The 11,597-nt window shown below is 44.9% G+C and overlaps 1 protein-coding gene across 3 annotated transcripts; it reads left to right on the forward strand.

The window, feature by feature from the left end:
* Positions 1 to 318: 318 nt before the first annotated feature.
* On the forward strand, positions 319 to 11,597 carry dnajb5 (DnaJ heat shock protein family (Hsp40) member B5). 3 transcript variants are annotated; one of them, XM_018736818.2, is made up of 4 exons: positions 319 to 384; positions 2,536 to 2,791; positions 4,649 to 5,283; positions 10,553 to 11,597. In XM_018736818.2, exons 2-4 carry the CDS (start codon positions 2,581 to 2,583, stop codon positions 10,784 to 10,786), a joined length of 1,080 nt encoding a protein of 359 aa, XP_018592334.1. In that variant the 5' UTR covers positions 319 to 384; positions 2,536 to 2,580; the 3' UTR covers positions 10,787 to 11,597. The 3 variants fall into 3 exon arrangements, with proteins under 3 accessions (XP_018592334.1, XP_018592331.1, XP_018592332.1); XM_018736815.2 differs by lacking the exon at positions 319 to 384 and adding an exon at positions 391 to 539; XM_018736816.2 differs by lacking the exon at positions 319 to 384 and adding an exon at positions 583 to 1,367.

The following is an 11,597-nucleotide window of genomic DNA, read 5'->3' on the forward strand; positions in this document are numbered from 1 at the left end:
CACAGCGGAGCGGTGACAAAAAAAACGTCTGAAATTAACCACAAAATTGCCAATTTTGTCCAAGGAAACGCCTACAAAATGAAAAAAAACGCTAAAAAAAGAACATCCAATCGCAAGCTGCAATCTACGTCACGCAGCCAATCAGCGAAGAGAGAATACCGGAAACTATGCATCTTCAGTGCTAGTGGGTGGAGACGTGTCTGTTATTGATTATTGAATGAACCAATGGCTATGGAGCAGTGACGATTGGCATGGTAATTCCCTACTGTACGTAGACGTCGGATTCTCGGGGATCCTGGGCCGGTTTGAGTGGGCGGAGTTTGTGGGAATAGGGTTACAAAGAGACGCGGAGTCTGGCAGTCTGCAAACCGCTACTCGGACACGGTAAGGTCCTAGGTTTTTATATAAAAATACGGGCGCACATATAGCTTTGCTTCACTGGCAGCATGGTTTTGATTTGGACTCAGTTTGGGTTAAAACACAAAAACCTAAAGTGTAAGGTGCGTGTTATACACAGAAATGACGACTGGATAATGGGGGTAAGATTTAAATTCTTATTCACAACTATTATTATTCTTTTTTTACATCATTTAAAATTCCATTTGTAATCCAGTGCATTGAATTGATTTATTTCTGTTGCATCGCAGTTCAGAAGTTTGTCATCATCGAAAACTGTCAAGTGATTTGCGCAGGATGACATTTCATTCAAAGTGGACTCCAGCATCATCATCATGTCTGAATCGTGTGTGTCTTCGTTTGTGTGAAAGTATTTTTAGTTGGTCTTGTCCCGCTGTGCTCGTGTCTGTTACACCGTCGTGGATGCTCACACTTCGCTAAATCTGATTCATGTACTGCGACGGACTCTCTGCAGGCGACACCACCTTCGTGTAAAATTAAAAATTCAAACTCCGTTACACCTTGAGATATATTATTTATTAGAGAAAAATTAAGACAGTTGTTTCTTCTGTGTAATCAATGTGCTTTGAAAACAGATTCGCGGGCAGGTTAGTGCAACTTCTGCTCATCATCATCGCTCGAATTTTTCCCGACGTTCAATGAAATTATAGTGTATTCCATTGTTTCAGGTAACATGGGTGCCGGTGCGGTGATGATGCGCTTTATGAATGAGGTGCGGCCGGTGAATGCGAACGCGCCGACTTTTCACTGTTCCCGGTAATCCGGGCTCCTGAACACCCGAGAGCCGCCTGACGTCAGGCCTCGTGTCACCGGCGATCTCACATTATTCTCATATTTGGAGATCTCGAGTCGAGTGTCCTACACACGCACGCAGTGAGTGAGTGAGCAGAGCTTGCCGTCTCTCCCAGAGGAGCGACTTGCCTCTCTTAGTGTGGGATACAGGAGGACAGGTAAGAAAGAGCTCGCAATGCGTGCAGATGAGTCAGATGTGGCCGGCTCGTGGATTTATTTCGTGTCTCCTCGGCAGACGAGACCCGGATTCATTGTAGATGCGGTGATTCTCACACGCGAGGATTTGCCGCATTCCTCATCATGATCATCATCATGTGTGCTGTGTTGTGCCGCCCGCACGCCGCTCTCTTCTTTTTCTTTGTTCATTGAACCCTGTTTTTCCGCGGCTGCCGCTCCAGTTACTGTTATCGGACGCACGGGACGTGTCGTGTTGTCCGTTATTATTGCTTTTCGCCTCTTCCACTCCTTCGTTATTTTGGAACGCGGTGTGCATTTATGTTCTGGATGACTGAGGAGTGTTGGAGCGGTGATCTTGTAGTGCAAAAGTGCTTCTTATTATTACTAGTCCACTTTCCACGGATGGTCACGCGGGATTAGTCATTTCAGTGTGAAGCCGGTAATTATAGCCCTTTTACCGGAGTACCTGTGTACTGGACAGTGTAGATCACACCCTCTGTCAGATCCTGCATGTCTGTCTGGGGATGTCTACTTTTTGTCCGCTCAGCCATACTTGTACGAAAAAAACTATAAGCGCCCAAACTAAGCGGTTGTCTTTTAATTTCCACGATGATCATTCTTGAAGTCTACGTGCATGGTGGCGAGAAGCGTGTCGGGTGTCTGCTGGCAGCGAGCGCGCGCACGCACACGCACACACACACACACACACACACTCAGTGGGATGACATTGAAGAGTTATGCGGCTTTATGGCTTTCATAGCACAGCTTGGCTTTTGAAAGGGATTTCTGTATTTATACTGCCACCGCACACAGCTCCGTCTGAAACCCTCCACACTGACTATGCTGTTGTGATGAATGCAATCTCACTCTTCGTCGTTCATCATTCATCATCAACCTTCATTTGTCGTCAGTCATACCAAAGTGCTCTTAATTTTTCTGACTGCTGAGGATCTGAGGGGTGTCCGTTCTTAGTGCCTCACAGTGACTCCGTAGCTGTGATTAATCCTTCATGCATTTTTCATGTGTGTCATTCACAAAGTGTGACCTCTTAAAATCTCCTTTGCATGGGCGTCGATTTTTTTTTTTTTGGTCTCTTCTATGTGCTCAAGCTCTTTCACAAAGCTAACGTGTCATGGCCTTTTCCACCAGCAAGCAAGGGTGGTCCCAGAAGTGCACTGTCTGTCCATCAAAGACATGGGGAAGGACTACTACAAGACCCTGGGCATCCAGTCTGGGGCCAACGAGGATGAAATCAAGAAGGCATACAGGAAGATGGCCCTCAAATTCCACCCAGACAAAAACAAGGAACCTAACGCTGAGGAGAAGTTCAAGGAGATCGCAGAGGCTTATGAGGTGCTGAGTGACCCAAAGAAAAGGACCATCTATGACCAGTATGGAGAGGAAGGTAAGCCCCTCTCTAGTTGGAATCGCTTCTATGTTTTGCCTTTGGTAATCACTCTGAAACAGCAAAATCTTTGAGAAGCCATATGACAAATAAGAACCCTCAAATCCCACTATATATAAAAAGATTATACATTTAAAACCTTAGGGAAATCATATTTATGAGCAATTATTGTGCAAAAAATAAAACAAAAAAATGTGAGCAAAACATCTACTTGTCCTTAATGAGTTCTTTGCAGAGTGAACTTACTGAAGTGTGAAGAAATGCCCATGAGTACTATAGCATTTAAAAATAGAAACACAAGTCAGCTGTACACTGCAAAACCCCAAAAATAAAAGTGAAGCAGTAGTGTGATTTCAGCCCAGACTACGCTGTGTGATTCACTATTTGCCATACCATGTGCCAGTGTATGCTATCTTTAGTAGGAATGTGGCTATACACAGGGCAGCACAGCTTGTAGCCCTTTGGAGTTCTACATGTGAGTCATGATGCCTTGTGTCCCTCCACCGTTTCACCTCCACAAACCCCATATGCTAACGGGTGCTGCAGCTGGACTAGGAAGGAACAGCCAAAGCAGCATGACCCATATCCTAATGGTTGAACATCTGACTCTTGAATAACATGTACACGATACAGTATCGGAAGCTTTATTCACTCAATGCATTTTTGCTTTTACACATAAGATATACATAAGGAGTTCAAATAAGTAAGACATTCAAAATATGAAAGGCAATATCTCGGGTGTCTATTTAGCGGGGGGCGGCGCCTGCATGTTCTATACAGAAGCAGAAGTGCTCTTGATGAGTTTAAATTGATGACAGACAGAACTAAATCCACCCAGGGGATAATAATAGCGCCCCAGTAGGTTGTTTTCGTGGGAGCCCACTTTTTCGGAGCTCAGCTGAAGTGTGAACTTACAGTGCTGCCTCCTGAAATCAAAACTTACTGTATTCCTCCACAGATCTGATGGTGTTCCAGTCACCGAGGCTGTGGGCAAACTTGCTGTTGCCGGGGTTTTTCAGCAGAGTGCAGTACATATCTGAAAAATTGCTTTAAATGCAACAGATTTGCAAAAAAGGGAATAAAGTAAATGGGAGAAATTCACAAGAATTTCAATACTCAGAAACAATAGGTTGAGAGGAATCATCAATATTTCTTGAGAGGACCACTGTATATTCAGCATGTACTGTAAAAGTTACAGGAGTCACAGTAATTACAAGCTTCTCAGAGGTTCTAATTTTAAAGATTTCTTTCTCTTTTAAAATCAGTTTAAAATCAAAAAATGAAATATTTGCAACGTGCAGCCAGTTTTCAAGCACAGCCTTCTTTTAAATCATAGGCACTCATAAAGTGCTTGGCGTGACAGCTAACTGCTGTTAAGATGTTTCTGGATTGTACATGCAGTCCACAGACAGTGGCTATAATTAGAAAGGAGGCCTTTCACATACTGAAGACAAGATGATCTCTCCAAATTCATGATGCATGAATAACAGTGCTTATGTAACACAATTCTGCCAATAATGCATTTGACATTTCTGCTATACGTCTAATGTAAAATGCTTGTATCTTAAGAGTGTCTGCAGTCAAAAGCCACACATGTGCTGTATTTAAAAATAAACTACATTAACAAAGGAGCTTCTGCCATGTTGCATAGAGGGTTTTTATAGTCCAGCTAGTCTTTTCCAAAATTATTCTTCACTCTGTAAATAAGTGCATGGCGAAAGCTTTTTAAGAAGCTGCACTGAAAGCAATATTCCTGCTTCATGATTAATCAAGCTGAATATTATTTTTAGCAATGTGAAAAATGAATATATGCATATATGGTAACTTTAGAAATTGTCTCTCTTTCGGTTTTTGTAGGTCTGAAGGCCGGAGGAGGTGGATCGACTGGAGGACAGGGAAACACTTACCACTACACCTTCCATGGTGATCCTCATGCCACCTTCGCCTCCTTCTTTGGGGGCTCCAACCCCTTTGACATCTTCTTTGGGTCGGGGCGCACCCGGGGTTCCAGCAATGGCTTCGGGGACCACGACATGGACATCGACCTGGATGGGGAGGATGACCCATTCAACGCCTTCAGCCGATTCGGTTTCAGTGGTATCAATGGGTTCCACCATGGCGGCGGCGGGGGAGGTCGGCGGCACCACGCCGAACCGATCCATGGTCGCCGCAAGGTTCAGGACCCACCAGTGGTGCACGAGCTCCGCGTCTCCCTTGAGGAGGTCTTCCACGGCTGCACGAAGCGCATGAAGATCACCCGGCGGCGTCTCAACCCCGACGGGAAGACTTTGCGCGCAGAGGACAAGATCCTGAACATCGTCATCAAGAGGGGCTGGAAAGAAGGCACCAAGATCACCTTCCCCAAAGAGGGCGATGAAACACCAGAGAACATTCCTGCTGACATCGCTTTCATCCTCAAAGACAAGGGACACCCCCACTTCAAGAGGGATGGCTCCAACATAGTATTCACTGCAAAGATCAGTCTTAAAGAGGTAGGTCTTCCCTTTGACAGGGTTACAGGGAAACTATGGGGGAGTCTCTTATTAAGATGGATTTAAAGTTAGACACATGGAAAAAGCTACCCATGAACTTCTAGTGGAAAAACTAACAGCTGTATTCCTTCCACTGCTACTGAAGTTATGCTGTGAGCCCTATGGCTCATCTAAGAAGCGCTGCTTTTTGGCATTTCAGATGCTATAATTAAGACTCTAATTGAAACAGTAAGAGTCCTCCTCAGTTAGCTCCCCTGCTGTGGCTGGGTCACACCACACTAAAGTCCCATTGTATCACCCAGGGGAAAAGCTGCCATAAACATTCAGGCAGACTGAGTAGGAGAGGGTGTACTTCACGCGGGGGGCTGACAGCCTGAGATCTCTGGGAGACTGCTGCATGGGGGGGGGGGGGGGAGCGCATGGAACAGGTGCACATTAAAAACACAGCTCTTTTACCCCATGCCCCAAATCGCTACTCAAACAAACAAACTTCGTAAATGCCAAGTAAGGGATATCTTTATAGGCCCCCATTGAAGGAAAATGTTAGCTTAATACTAGTTAGATCATGGTAAAAGATTGCTGGACATAAATTCTGAGGAATACTTTTTTCATTATGAAAAATAATGACTCTCTCACTGTATCCTTTCGTGTCTTTATTGCTATGGGAAAAATAAATATACCCGCACATATCCAAGGATGACCAAGGTAACGTCGTGCGTGATATCCAGCAGGCACGTTATACCGAAACATGCACCACAGAGCAGCTCTGATGGGTCAGCATAGCTAAATTAATGAGGAATATGACTAATCAGTGATATAAATATAATGAGGCCAGTTTAGGAGCCAGGCCAAGAAAGCATGGTTTACACAGTTGTGCATAAGTGCGCATGGTAGTGCGAGATTAGACGTCCGCAAATGGGATGAAATAATCAGTCTCACGTCCGCACACACCATCAAGGCCTGATTAGTCTGATTTTCTTATCAGCAAACAGTGTCTGGATTCAAAGTTCAATACTTAAACCGCAATACTGAACAAAGCAGAGAAGCGCCGGGAGAAGAAGAAACTAAAATGTCCACTTCTCCTGGATTTTAAGCAGAATCTAGCTGTCCAAACCACAGTGCTGTCACTTGTAGTCACTTTTGCCTTTTGAGCGAGCGAACTCGATATGTGCTCTGCATAGTCATTGTCGGGGTCCATTGCCTTGATCGGCTTTCTGAAAGGCAGCGTTCCTATTCCCGGGTGACCTCCTGCTCAAGACCGAGGACCGTTTTGGCACTGGAAATGATTTTTCTTCTTGTGCGAGTGCCTGTGAATCTCGCACCCTGGTGAAATGTGCAGCGAAGCCTTCGCTAGGAAAGAATCCGCTAGCAGTTTGAGGCAGACAGCACTGCCGGCATAGTAGCATCGGAGGAAGGAAGCGCACCTCGGGGCTCCACATGCCGCTTCTACCAGCACACAGGCAATATTATACCCTGGTACGTATACGCGATGTCCGGTTCTGTCACGTTTTAAAGTCAGATCCAAATCAGCATTATTATGCTTAAATTTTACTAGTCACACGCCAGCAATTTAGCCAGAGATCGACAAGACCGCTTATCAGGCAAAGCTAGAAAATGGAGGAGCCAGATAATCTGCAGCCTGTGTGCGCTTTGGCAGCGCCTGGTTTTTTCGCTTTCAGAGACTGGGCGTTCGTGAGCACCCCAACCACCATCCCCCCCCCCCCGCCATCCGAGCGAGGCACGATCTGGTGCATCTCCTCATCTCGTCATTAGCATGCGCCGCAGCGCCTCGAAAGTGCTGGTGCAGACAGCCCAGGCGGTGCCCCAGACCCCAACCGCTCAGCCGGCACTGCTGCAGTGGATCAGCGTCTTTGCCGAAGATGGAATTACAGCCCCGCAAAGATTACTGTTTATCTGTTGATGGCGCCTTGCAGAGTTGTGGGTGGGGTTTACTGTTTCGCCGAACTGCGATTGCGCAACTGCATTCATTTGGACGCTGCTTCGTAGCAAAGAGGGATGGGGGAAACACCTTTTTGATTATCGGGTACATTTTTCGAGGGAATGAGCAGAGGATGCATGGAGACGGCAGACGCTGCCGCGATGATCGAATCGGTAGAAACTGAATTTCGAGAACAATAGCTCTCTCCCCCTCCTTCGTCCAGCCAGCTGCCAGTTCTGTTTAAGCTGGGAGGAATCCGTTTGCATTCGTAGAGGGCATCGATTACAAAGTGGCATTGAAAGCAGTCTTGGCCGAATGTGATGAGTGGTGCCGTTCCTGGCTGAGAGATGTGCATGGGCTGCAGCAACTCTCTGCAGCAAGTTCACTGCTGCTGAGGACACAATAATGACATGTAACACTATGGCACTGCACCCCCACTGCTGGAAAGGGCTCTTAGAATATGCATTTTTGCAGAGATCCTTTAACAATTAACAGCTGAAATGGGGAAGACTTTAAGATCAATACATATATGAGCCAATCAAGGCCACAGTACTTTGCAGGTGACGCTGCTTTTAACATCGCTACGGTTTCCGTTGGACACCGACACTGAAGTCAGAGAATATGGTCACTGAAGCTCCACTGTGAGACTGTTAATTTTCAATCTCAACAAATTAAAGGAGCCCAGCTCATTAGGATCAACCATCCAAAAGCTAGATACAGCAGCTATTTGTTCAAGTGTCTGTGTTTAGCGCCATGGTAACAGTGCAAGCTGCTTTATACCAAGGCTCAATTTCCTAAAAACAGAGATGAATTTAAGAATGGCGTCAAGTCATTCACTTTGTCTAACCTCACAAGCCATGGGTTTTTTTTTTTACTCAGCTATTGATAGGAGATGTGCAATTTCAAGGAGTGCTTGTCTCAATGTAAATCATTTTTCGAAATTTCAAACATAAGAACACAAACATGACAGCTGAAGTGAATAAATGCCAAACTATTGCTAAAGACTGGTGTACGCTGCCTTAATGCCGATGAGGAAGAGACCTGAAGGGACTGTGGGCAGCACTATAGGTCCAATAGTTGGATCCAAAACAACTTGACTTATGCATTACACAACATATCCAGCTATTGATGTATACTGCAGATCTTTCATTAGGCAACCAGATGGACTATTCAGCGGGATGACTAAGCAAGGCTGCTTAATTAAATGTTATAAAAGAAATATTTTTGTCAATTACTCAGAGTAAGGGCATCAGCCAAGAGAACAGATATTTCATACAATCTGAACCTTATATTGTCTTCTCATTGTGTAAAGTTCGTGGTATCGAAGGAGATACTTTATCTTTGAGGTCTCTTTTTACATAATGCAGATAATAAATGCAGATATTTAGTGGTTATTTTGCACTAGCGATAAACAGCTCCTGTGACTGATTTCCCTGCAGTGAGCTTACTGGTTGTTGGAAATCATGGGCTGTCAGCATGGTGCCGATGTTATCTGACACTGAACACAGTTATTGGCTTCCACGTGACTTCTAACTCCATTCGAGGCCGCCTACCCTCGCTAACCAGGGGTCCGGACTCGAGGGCCTTATTTTAATTAAAATGTGGCTCTTGCTCGGGAACCATGCGCTAAAGGTCTAAAGATATTGCACCAATGAGACCGTTCTTGCTGATGTCAGTTATTAAAGCCTCCACGTGACTGTCCTTTTGCAGCGTGCGACCGCAAGTTAGTTCTATTTATTTTGTGTGTTTATTTATGCAAGGGCTGATTGCATAAGAGGCTTTACATATTCTGGGAGACCTCCTTCAAAGCACAAATCATCTTAGCAGCTTTTCTTGGTCCCTTTAGAGCCCTATAATCAAAGTCCTCCCATTTGGTACAAACCGTTCCTGCTGAGGTGCTGTTTTGCGCATGGAAGGCATTAATTTGCCTTTGTTCCGCACTGACTTGCAGCCCTCTCTGGGAACCTCAACGTGTGAGAGCTTTAAGCATCTGTTTCTTTCCACTCGTCCCCCAAGGCAGCCCTTTTGGAAGGAGCTGATGTCAGTGGTGCCGAACGCTCGAGCCCCTTGTGGCAACTGCTATGTAACTGTGTCTGGGGATATTTTTTTTTTTTTACTGTTTTTACAGATGCATTTTGCTACAAACCTAGAAACCTCTTAAATCACGGTCTCTGCCATCATAATGGGAACTCATTAATGCTTTGCGGACACAGCCAAATTTCAAAGTTCATATTTCGGTGTCCGTTTCCAAAGATTTCTTTTAAGTAGATTGCTGTGTGTGCATTGTGAGGGTTCTTAGTTATTATCCATGTCCCCAGGCTGGAACACATTGTGCTCTCTCCTTTCGGTGCCCACCCCTTCCCCAGCGCTCTGTCCACCCACACTGTAACCCTGCCTGCCACCCCCCCCCCTCCGCTCCATGAGAGAACGCCTGACGAGCCCCGGATAATTTATGGCATCAGCTGATTTTTCAGTTACCTCATCGGCTCTCTGAAGTGAGAGCGATGTCTAAATATAGTCCCCCCAGCCTCCTTCTCAGGCACTCGCCCACACACTCTGCATTCACTCCCACCTCCGCGAAGTCATCTAGGCAAAGCGCGCTCCACATTCACACACTCCCACTCCCACACATATTCAGACATACTCACTTTCACGCAATAGATCCCACCCACTTTCCGGGGGACACGAGGACGTGCGCTTGCCCGTCACACAGATGCAGCAAATATCACAAGAAAAAAAAAAGAAAAAAAAAAAAAAAAACTATTTAAGACTCTTTGTGGAAACAGGTCCTTAAATCTCATGCCATGTTGCACTCAATTCTCCAGCAACCCTTGAAAACAAATAACAGGACATAGTGCGTGAATTACATGTACGTTTCCCATTTGCAACAGCCATTCCAGCTGTAAGAGAATCGAATAACGAACAGTATATGCAGATATCTGCAACAGAAAGTAGATGTTTGAAAGCTTTAGAGAAAAGATGGAAAAATGGAAAATAGTGTCTGTTCTTTTTGCCAAACAAATAAGAGGAGGGCATCACTGATGTCTACCCAACTGAGGCGTATCTAGCTGTAGGTTTCAAGGTCTTGAGATAACATCCACAGTTGCCTCATATCTCGGGCAGAAGCCGATAAGCTTCTGCGAAGGCCTATTAGAAAGAATACTCCTTATGCTCTTAGTTGTCAAAAGTTTCTGTTCAATTATACATGCAGATGCTGACTGGATGATAATGTGCCACCTTGCAGGAAACTTCCAGCAGTGACAAAAAAGTGAGATGGTGAGCAGAGGAGAGCTGACACACTGACCAGGTTTCTGTGCTCTTCTCCTGCAGGCGCTGTGTGGCTGCACAGTGAGCATTCCCACCATCGACAACAGAGTGATTCCCCTTCCCTGCAATGACGTCATCAAGCCGGGGACCATCAAGAGACTGAGAGGGGAGGGCCTGCCCTATCCCAAAAGCCCGTCACAGCGCGGGGACTTGATAGTGGAGTTCCAGGTGCGCTTCCCGGACAGGATACCCCCGCAGTCGAGAGAAATCATCAAACAGCACCTGCCTGTGTCTTAGGGCGGACGGCAGAAAGGGAAACTGGGGACTTTAAACAGGGTTTATTATTGTTATTTTTTAAATCAATCATCTTTAGTATTACGACAGACACTAATATTTAAATCAGAAGGAAAAGTAAAAAAAAAGTGCCACAGGAACATGAAAACATGAAGTTAGCTGTATCATCGTTGTGTATATTTTTTTATTTTTTTTTTTTGTAAATTATGTTTTTTTTTTTTCCACATACAAGTGGAAGTGGACCATAATGGTCTCTGTTGAAGGACTGGAAGGTTTTGCTATCTTGTGTTCCTGATTCCACTGGTCTCTCACCTAAGACAGCTTTTATTATCCCATTTTTCACTATTTCCAAGGGTGCTCTCTTTTTCATCTTGCTCTTTTTATGAGAGAAGGGACTGAGAGCAACCGAAGGGGGAAAAAAATCACCCAGCATAAAGGAAACCAGTAAAAACTTTAGAGTGCCAAAGTCTTTTGTTTTGTTCTCCCCCAAATACATTTCTGGTGCGAACATGCATGTTCACTTCAACTGATTGTTCAGTGAAGAAAAAAAAAAAAATCTTGGGGGCGTTACTGAGCCAATTAGAGCGACAGGCTACTTACAGAAGTAGGATTTCTAATCATCTGAAGCTGGTAATGTTATCTAGCTGACTTTAAGACCCTAATGTATGCAAGAAAGGCCTACATTAAGAGGTGCTTTTTTTCCCTGTGACTCTGGTGTGTTACAGAATGACTCGTCAGTGTTGTTCTAAACTGCCTTATTACCTGCCTTGGTTTTTACACCGGGTCAAAATTGAATTTAATAAAAAAAAAAAAA

The sequence above is a fragment of the Scleropages formosus genome, chromosome 6 (assembly GCF_900964775.1).
Source record: "Scleropages formosus chromosome 6, fSclFor1.1, whole genome shotgun sequence".
In the NCBI taxonomy this organism is placed as follows: Eukaryota; Metazoa; Chordata; class Actinopteri; order Osteoglossiformes; family Osteoglossidae; genus Scleropages; species Scleropages formosus.

Bases quoted from the DNA above. Each gene is read 5' to 3' on its own strand.
- dnajb5 (XM_018736815.2), top strand. From the start codon at position 447: ATGGTTTTGATTTGGACTCAGTTTGGGTTAAAACACAAAAACCTAAAG. The intron at 540-2,535 runs GTAAGATTTAAA...CTTTTCCACCAG, and splicing joins ATGACGACTGGATAATGGGG to CAAGCAAGGGTGGTCCCAGA. The intron at 2,792-4,648 runs GTAAGCCCCTCT...CGGTTTTTGTAG, and splicing joins TGACCAGTATGGAGAGGAAG to GTCTGAAGGCCGGAGGAGGT.